General features: G+C 54.6%; 1 protein-coding gene across 2 annotated transcripts in view; it reads left to right on the forward strand.

Moving 5' to 3' along the window:
- TMEM185A (transmembrane protein 185A) overlaps positions 1-8748 on the forward strand; it is a 33467-nt gene extending 24719 nt beyond the window's left edge. Inside the window, exons 4-7 of one of the 2 annotated variants that reach the window (XM_032331630.1) lie at positions 2003-2086; positions 5157-5333; positions 5859-5982; positions 7079-8748. In XM_032331630.1, coding sequence (XP_032187521.1) covers positions 2003-2086; positions 5157-5333; positions 5859-5982; positions 7079-7323 — 630 coding nt within the window. In that variant the 3' untranslated portion in view covers positions 7324-8748. The remainder of the gene's footprint in view (positions 1-2002; positions 2087-5156; positions 5334-5858; positions 5983-7078) is intronic. The other variant, XM_032331631.1, reaches the window with a different exon arrangement.
- The last annotated feature ends 394 nt before the right edge of the window (positions 8749-9142 follow it).

Raw genomic sequence — 9142 nt, forward strand, 5'->3', positions numbered from 1 at the left:
GTGGCTGGGGGGTGGGCCTGCGCAGAGACATGAAGGAAGAGCCGGTGTCTTTTTTTTCCCCCAAAGACTTTTTATTTATTTATTTATTTGTCAAAGAGAGGGAAAAAGCACAAGCAGGCAGAGTGGCAGGCAGAGGCCGAGGGAGAAGCAGGCTCCCCACTGAGCAGGGAGCCTGATGCGGGACTGGATCCGAGGACCCTGGGATCATGAACCGAGCTGAAGGCAGAGGCTTAAGCCACTGAGCCACCCAGGCGTCCCAAGGGTGACGGTGTCTTAAGAAATGGTGCAGCACCCAACAGGCACACACGTCCTTGGAGGAATTAGGTGTGGTTATTTAGGAATGAAATAAAAATCCTACTTTTCTTTTCATTTATGGGTGTTATTTTTTTAGATGGCTACTTAGGGCATAAATACTAAGTTTCGATCTAATTACTTGACCCAGTGGAACTGTTAAGGATTTCGTTCAGCCCAGAGCCCTAGGAAAGACTTGCTCCCTCACAGAAATGCCCTGTGAATGGAGCACTCCGGGGAAGCTCTGGGCCAGACGAGATGGCTTCCTGTGATTTTCAGTTCACAGGCGGTGGCAGCCCAGGGAAGAGCAGCGAGGGCTGCCGCCAGAAGGAAGCCAGCCTGGGGTGTTTGGGAGCAGGGAGCCTTCCGGGTTGGAGGCTGGGAGGCTCGTCGGGGGGGGGCGTTGGAGGCATTGTGTGGGGCGGTGAGGAGAAAGGCCTGACGAGGCAGCTGTCGTTGGGGTGGTAGAGAGGACAGGACGTGGTGGCAGAGCATGCAGGAGTGGGAAGAGGAGTACAGGGTGCTCCTGGCCGTGTGGCTTGGGTCCTGGGCTGCCACGGGGCCTGACAGCAAGGTGGGAGGCTCTGAAGGGACGGGGACAGGGTAAAGGTGCGAGGGGCTGATGGACTCAGTCTGGGACTGGCTCTGGCTGATGCACGTCTAGGAGAGCTGGGTCTGGGCCACCGCGGGAAAGCTGGGTCGGAGACAGAGACAGCTGAGCAACCCACAGGAGGTCACCCGAGCCGGGGCTGTGGATGCAGGGCGACCAAGTGAAGGCCTGTGTGTTTGCATCCATGTCTCTCTAGTGGGGACAGAAGACCAAGTTGAAGTCTCTGGGGGGCCTCGGGGTTCAAGGAGAGGAGGAGACTGAAGAGGAGCCGCAAGAGCAGCAGGAGGAGGCGAGACCGTGCGGGGCTCCTGGCAAGAGATGCTGCGTGGGTGCCCCGTAGGGTGATCTGACACAGGTGCTCTGTGCCGTAGAGGTTACCGTCAACCTCGACAGGCAGTTGCTAATGGCCAGGGCTGGAGGCCGGATTGGGTTGTTGGGAGCTCGGAACGCCAGGGGAGGCCGCAGGGGCTGGTGCATCCACGCTGTGTCATGGAGCTTGATGGAAACAGAGTGCTAGGGCTGGGAGGGGCCGTCGGCTCCAGCGAGGGATGGGCTTGTTTGGTCTTGGGGTTCTTTTGTGTTTAATGGGAATGAGTTGAACTTGTTTCTGTGCTTCTGGGAGGGATCAGTGGAACAGGAGGGGTTAATGATGCAGTAAAGAATCCATAATTGATGTCTTGATGGGACACGGTCCTCGGGTCCTCGAGGAGCCAGAAAGGAAGGCGTGGAGAGCTGAGCCCCGGGTAGGAGAAAGAAGTGCAGGTACGGAACAGGGATGGCCGTGGGGAGGGGCAGGAAGGACGCTGATGGCCGCGGATCGCCTCTACCGGCCAGCCCGGAGACAAGGCTATTGTTCGGGAGAGCATGAGGGGCAGGACGGCCGCGAGCCAGAGGCGACAAGGCGGGAGACCGGCTGGCAGGCTTCTTGCTGCCTCTGCGTCCCTTCGCTCCTCTGGTGTGGAAAATCAGGAGGCCCCAGTACAGCTTCATAGGACTTTTACCATATTATAATTTGCATTGCCTCTTAGTGTGTTAGTCAAATAATTGCAGTATTGAATACAACTTTGACTTTGTTTAACTGATTCTTCTCTTCATTTTTAGTTAGAAATACTGTGTTCTGTCAACATCCTGCAGTTTATATTCATTGCCTTAAGACTGGACAAGATCATCCACTGGCCCTGGCTTGTATGTAACTTTTTAAATCCTTAAATAAACTTTTCTTTTTTTAATTATAAAAGTAATTTGTGTTCATTGTAGAAAACTTGGAAAAGACAGGCTTGGGTAACAGAATGATAATCCCCCATAACCCACGGGGAGAGAGCGCGGCTAGTGTGCGGGGTTCCCTGGGCCGGACGTTACTGCTTCTGGAGGGCAGCTGAGCCCACGCCGTGCGTGCACCGCTATGGTGCGCTCTCGTCCTGACACATTGTGAGCAGCTTCCCCTGGCAAACAAAAGGTCCTTATAAGCATAACTTTTAAGGTTTAATTGATGTAATATTTTTCCAATGCATTTACCAAGCCGTCCCCTTCCAAATATTGAAGTTGATACTAGTGTAATTATAAATCATGATGTAACGTATATTTTTGTGCCTAAAAATCTTTGCCTGATTTTTTTCATTGTTTTCTTAGGAAAGACTCCAGAGATAGTATTACTGGGCCAGAGGGTGGGAACTTTTTGAGATTTTGAAAGACAGACTGCACTCCCAACTTGCTTTCTAAAATAGTTGTGCCACTGTACCGTCATGCAGAGGGCGAGGTCTAAGTCCTGCTCAGAGCCTGTGGCTTCGGCTCCTGGGCGTTTGGTTGAAATTGCCTGCGTAGATGGCTAGAGGGGGGTGGTGGCTACAGGTATGTACATGGCAGGCTGTGGCCAGAGAAGCCAGCAGCACTTGCACTCCTGCCACAAATGCCTAGAAAGCAGGTGAGAACCAACACAGAGGAGGCACGTGGGCTCTCAGAGGGGGTCGTGTTGCGGTTTGGGCTTTTCCCCTCTGCTGCTTGATATGTACTTTTGCATATAAAACATTTTCTGTTATGAACTTGGTTTACCGTTAAAAAAAAGTACCAAGTATAGCAAAAAGAGAAGATATTCATTTGGTGATGGGGAAGAAAATAAAGGAACATAGTCACCGCCATAATAAATGAAGGCACAACTCATCGCCTCTTCCCAAAGTCTTTGATAAAACAGCCATAATACAAAATGTTTGGGTACCTGCCCTCCATCTTTAGGGTGCTGTATCTGGAGAGGGGTAATTGGGTACAGGATTTTCTGTTGTAATGTGAAGGAAACTAATCTGAGTAAAACCAGCATTTGAGTATAAGGTGCAATCAGAAAAAAAAAGATGAGGAATTATGAATGTTTTCTGTAGGTGAGCGGAGAGATTTTTTCCAGCCCCAGTCCTGGGCAGGCCCCAGCACGTGGAACAATCTGATGGCATGCTTCTTGCAGTGATCAGGAGAGACTGAGGGAGGCCACTATGATCGGTGGGTGGGGAGGTGATAAGTGAGCGCTGCTAAATGAGGGGCCCAGGGAAGAGACTCTCTGTAGACTGTACAGCAAAACCTACCATCAGGAACTCCAGGCTACTCAGGAGGTTTAACAAGCACACACCAACTCAAGTCATAGGTCTCAAAACAAAATGGAAAACCAAAGAACTGGCTGAAGAAAACATAGGAGAAAATCTTTGGGAACCTGGAGTTAGATGAGGAATCCCTACAAGTGGCACTAACAATAAGGTCCATAAAAGCAGCTTAGAATTGAAATTAAATGAATGAAAAGACAGGCCACAGAGTAAGAGAAAATATTCACAAAGCACGTGTCCAAACGAGGACTTGTATCCAAAACATCTGAACTCTCAAAAAACAAACAACCTAATTTTAAAATTGACAGAAGACTTGAAAAGTCAATTCACAAAGAGGATATACATATGGCAAATAAGCGCACAGACGGGACATCATTACCCAGTAGGGAAAGGCAAATCGAGGTCAAGATGAGGTCCTGCGAGATGCTCCTCAGAAGGGCCGAGCTGAAACAGGATGTAGGGCGCGGAGGACGGGGGGAATGGATGGTGACACCCACACATCGCTGGGGGGGATGCCGAGTTGAAGGGGCACTTGGAGAAATAGTTTGGCTATTTCATGTGAAGTTAAGCACAGAGTGGACATAGGATTTCGCAGTGCCAGTCCGGGGTATGTCCCTTAGATGAATGATGCTGTCCAGCCACATGAAAACCCACGCCTGAATGTTGGTGGCAGCTTTAGTTGGGACATCAAAAGCGGGAAAGCAGCCAGATTTCCTTCCGCGGGTACTGGACACAGGCAGTGGTGCCCCCACCCTCTGGAATGCGGTGGCGGGGTCGTAAAGAGAAGCAGTCCGTGGTCACGCGCAGCAAGGGGGAGGAGCACCACAGGCCCTGCGGACGGGAGCAGGCCGTTTCAGGAGGCAGCGCGGTGCGGTGCTCTGGGGACCACCCAGCGTAGTGAGAGGCATCGGTGGGTGCCAGGCGTTGGGGTGGGGTGAGGGGATGATGCCGTGAAGGACAGCACAAGGGAGTCCTGTGGGTGAAGCGGCTGTCCTGTGTCCTGCCTGGGGACACACAGCTCTGCACAGGCGTGTGTGAAAGGTCATAGACTTGTGCACCAAGAGAAGAGTCAGCTTACTGTTAGATAACGAGACAGAGGGATGCCGGACAGACCCATGGGGCAGCCTAAGAGGGAGAAAGATTACACAGGGGAGCCGGGGAGGCCCCAGGGCTTCTCCGGTGTGCTCGTGTGGGGGCGAAGCAAGGTGTTTCTGGTGCGACAGCAGCAGGTGTGGAAGTCGCCCAGGCGCGGTGACTGGGACCGGGCAGCCGAGCCCTCGCGGTGTCCGTGCGCGTGTGAGTAGAGGGCAGCCTCGGCCAGGGTGGCCAACAGCCGCCGAGAGGAGGTGTCAGGGTGAGGTGGGGTGAGTGTGTGGGGTGGGGGCAGGCCGCCCCCTTTCCCTTGGGGTGGAGCCAGGTGCAGGCTGAGTGAGGTCCTGTCCTAGGAGGACAGCTGCCAGGCTCCTCATCCTGAGCATGGCCCACAGCAGAGCGTGTCCCGGAGCAGGTGTTGGCCCCAGGCCATCCTTGGGGCTGTCCTGCGGGCTGTGGGGTGGCGGTCCTCGTTCGCACCGGCACTCTTAACTGCAGGCCTCTGCCGGGGGCATGGCTGCGCCTGCCTTCAGGTGCTGGGCACGGAACACCCAGACTTGGTTCTCTCCTCCTTCCCTCAGGTCGTGTGCGTCCCTCTGTGGATTCTCATGTCCTTTCTGTGCCTGGTGGTCCTCTATTACATCGTGTGGTCCGTCCTGTTCCTGCGCTCCATGGATGTGATTGCAGAACAGCGGAGGACACACATAACAATGGCACTGAGCTGGATGGCCATCGTCGTGCCTCTCCTCACTTTTGAGGTGAGCTTCCGGCAGCAGAGGTCTTCAGGCCCTGAAGCCTACCCTACCCCGCGACGGCCTTCCGAGGGCCTGGGAGCCACAGCACAGGAGAGGGTGGAGGGGTGGGGGGCTGGGGGAGAATTAGAGTGGCCTGCGTTTGGGGCGGGTGAGACGTAGTCCGGTAGCCGTCGTGTGGCGTGTGTGGGCGCGTTTGCCTCCAGGAGGAGGGACTTGCTGGGTTCTCTATTGAGTTCCCTTAGAGGCGGACTTAGAGGCGGCACGGTTGCCTCTAGAATGAACCCCACCCAGCAGGAGCTTCCCATAACAGTCCTGGTGTTGGAAACTTCCCGAGTGCGCAGATTTTGCTTCATCCTGAAGTGGGATAAGTTTGTCTTGTGCTTCCCCCCAGAATAGAAGGTTGCGCTCGTCTCCTATGGGACTGACCTTTCCTCATGACAGCCGGCGAGGGAAGGGTGGACTAGCCTCCGATGCTGTCCGTCCGCAGATGCCTTATCAACAAAACCTCAACTATTTCTCTTTCCTTAGATCCTGTTGGTTCACAAACTGGACGGCCACAACGCATTCTCTTGTATCCCGATATTTGTCCCTCTCTGGCTTTCCTTGATCACTCTGATGGCAACCACATTTGGACAGAAGGGAGGAAACCACTGTACGTACTCAGCACTTCAGAAGCCCTTGACCTATGTGTGTGTGTGTGTGTCTGTGTGCCTGTGGCCCCAGTCTATGACAGGATGAGCCTGAGGGTCCCAGTTAAGGAGGTTGCCCAAGGAAGGCCTGGAACCTTCCAAGGGAGGGGTAAGCTGTCAACCTCACTCTCCCTGCCCTGCACTGTGATCTCCTTAGTAGTGTACTCTGCCGTCTGAGGTAGGGCTGACCGTGGCAGGTAGCCGCCTAGCCCTGTCCCCCCTGCTGCAGAGTGAGGGTCAGGACACCTGCTTCCTGGGGTCCCCTAAGGATTAGATAAAAATCCACGTTGCCCACCGAACCCCAGGAGTTCTCTTAGTGTCTGCGTCCTGCTGGCTCTCCCCAGGGACATTGTTGACATCACTATGGCTTGTCCGTGGTGCCCTGCTTGCCCTCTCTTCTCTTCACCTGCGTGACGGCACATTCGGTTTTGAAGTGATCTTTCCTTCCTCACTAGACTGTAAGCTCCTTTGCAGGTAGCCTGAGCATGCCATTCTGGAAGCCAGGGAGCTGGAGCGGGGGTTGTGCCCTGGGAGAGCCAGCACTGAGCTGATGGTCCCATGGTAGAGAGAGCAGGAGCAGGCCTCAGAGAAGGAGCTTTGAAGGGCCTTGCGAGCTCAGGCTGCCTGCCGGCCTGGACCAGCGTGCCTGCCAGATGCTGACAGAAGCCCCTTTTTGGTTGCCATTCTTGCCATTCTTTGTCCTATATGAGCATGTCCAGTGGGGAAGACGGCAGGAGGCAGGTATCCATCCGAGACGTACGTACTGGAGCCGTCCCGTCACCGGAGCCCCCGTCAGAGGGCACCCCCCTCCCCTGATCTCTGGCAAGGTCACAGTGCTCCCTGGGGTCGCGGCCCGTGTGGGAAGCCCCTGTCAGAGAGCCAGGGAGCCACAGGCCTTTCTTCTTCCCTCAGTGGGTATCGGGCTTCGCTCGATCTTCGTTGCTAAGGCAGCAGGAGAAAGTGTTACGTTGTACGAGCAAAACTTCACGTTCAGGAAAGGAAAGTGACAGGAGAGTCAGTGGAGGCCAGTGTTTGAAAAAGTGCATCCTTCCTTTTCAGGGTGGTTTGGTATTCGCAAGGATTTCTGTCAGTTTCTGCTTGAAATCTTCCCATTTTTGAGAGAATATGGAAACATTTCCTACGACCTCCATCATGAAGATAATGAGGAAACAGAAGAAACCCCAGTTCCAGAACCTCCTAAAATTGCTCCAATGTTTCGGAAGAAGACCAGGGTGGTCATCACCCAGAGCCCTGGGAAGTATGTCCTCCCACCTCCCAAATTAAATATCGAAATGCCAGATTAGACACGCTCCCTCGAGCGGAGTGCAAGTGGACCGGGGCGCACGCTGTCTTCTACCCTCCTCTGCCTCCCGTTTACCCCACCCAGAACTAGAACTGGAGCGGGGGCTCCAGGGACTTCCATCTCATGCCTTGTTTGCACTCAATGCCTACCAGTGACTCAGCGTGACGGGACGCACACAGGGCAGGGGACGGGCATGCGCAGTGTGGGCTGTGGGGAGGGTTTGTCAGCGGCTGTGGGTGTGATGGAGGGACCACGGGTGAGAAGGAGAAAGCGATCCCCTCTGGGCCGGCGCCTCGGGAGCTGGCTTGGCTCTGTTACGGATGGCTGATGAGGCCAGAGAAGGAACTGGTTTTCAAAGTGCTAAAATTCCCATCAGAAGTGTTCTTTGAAAATGTTTCTTTAAACCAGGCTGGCCTCTCCACATAACCTCACGTCTGCCATTGGAGTGCAGTCAGCAGGCGCTGTCGCGGAAGCTTCGGGGCCCCTTGTGCCCTCACCGCCCTTTCTGCGTGGCTCCTGTGGGGGGGCGCTTTCTCCCCGGGCAGCACCGACAACAGTTTTTAATGGCCTCATTGCTGAGCCCTTTCTAATGGAGTGACTCTGTGCCTGTATAGTATTTATACAAATATTTTAGCATTGTAATATACCGTGTCAAATCCTAGTTCTGTACAGTATATTCTGTTAAAGTATTTTTTTACAAGCTTGTATTGGAGATATAAGGTGTTCTGTTGCGGAAGTAGAAGTTGCTGGCACACCTGTCCCGCCCTGGGGCGCAATGCGTCAGGGCACATCATCATTTACCCCTTGAGATCATAGAGTAGCTGCTGCTGCCAGAACAGCCACAAAAAGCAAGAAATGGTCTGAGCTTTGCCTATGTCTGGGAGTACGGGCTGTCAGACAACAATCATGCGTGACCTGAAACTAGAAATGCGGGACAGAGTGCTGGAGACGGAACAGCCACTGGAAGGGGGAATTATTAAGATCTGAGGCCTTGTGTCTGCCCTTGACAGAAGCACTTCCTGCTGGTCCCAGACCTTTCTCGAGGAGAGCAGTGGCTCACAGAATGGCGGGGTCGCGGGGTGAGCCCTGAGTCAAGGCAGAAGGAAGCAGCCCTCCAGGCTAAGAGCCTTTGGGGAGAACAAGCAGCCCTTTGTTCCAGGAGGGAAAAGGAGCACCAACATTGTCACCCAGGACGAGAAGGAAGGGTTGGACATGTGCAGCCGCTGCCCTGGCTGAAGCAGGCTCAGCGCGTGTCCGGCACACACACGTGCGTGAGACCACCTGGCGCAGGCTGCCGCAAGCCTGTGGTCTCTGCGGTACAGGGAACGCTCGGGATGGCGAGGCCTTTCCTGCTTGGTGTGGAATGAATGTAGCGCAATCCACTATTTCTCCCTGCAGCTGTTCAATAAACTGGTTCCTCCTTTTCCATGGTACTGTGTGCATCTGACTTTAGATGTGGTTCAGGCCACAGGGATGCTCTCAGCCCACAAGGAAATATCCTGTAGCAGCCAAGGGCACCCAGGGTGCGGCGGGGGGTCGGGTGAACATCTCTAACGCGCCTGCAGGGACAGCCTGAACACGGAGAATGTGGAGGGAAAGACGGACGCCGGGAGCCTCGACCAGTGGCCTGGGACACCCCCGCCGACACCGCGACAGCTCAGGAGCCCCACGACACTACTCTCCAGCCCCAGGCCAGTCTGAACCCGTGACGGGCACTTGTCGTGGTCCCGAGGCAGCGCGCGGTGACGGCAGCCGCTGGTGCCGCTCCCCCCTACATCGGTTGCCCTGGGACCTCTGTCCGTCGGCCCCCGCTGTCTCGG

Source organism: Mustela erminea, chromosome X (assembly GCF_009829155.1).
Source record: "Mustela erminea isolate mMusErm1 chromosome X, mMusErm1.Pri, whole genome shotgun sequence".
NCBI classification, from domain to species: domain Eukaryota; kingdom Metazoa; phylum Chordata; class Mammalia; order Carnivora; family Mustelidae; genus Mustela; species Mustela erminea.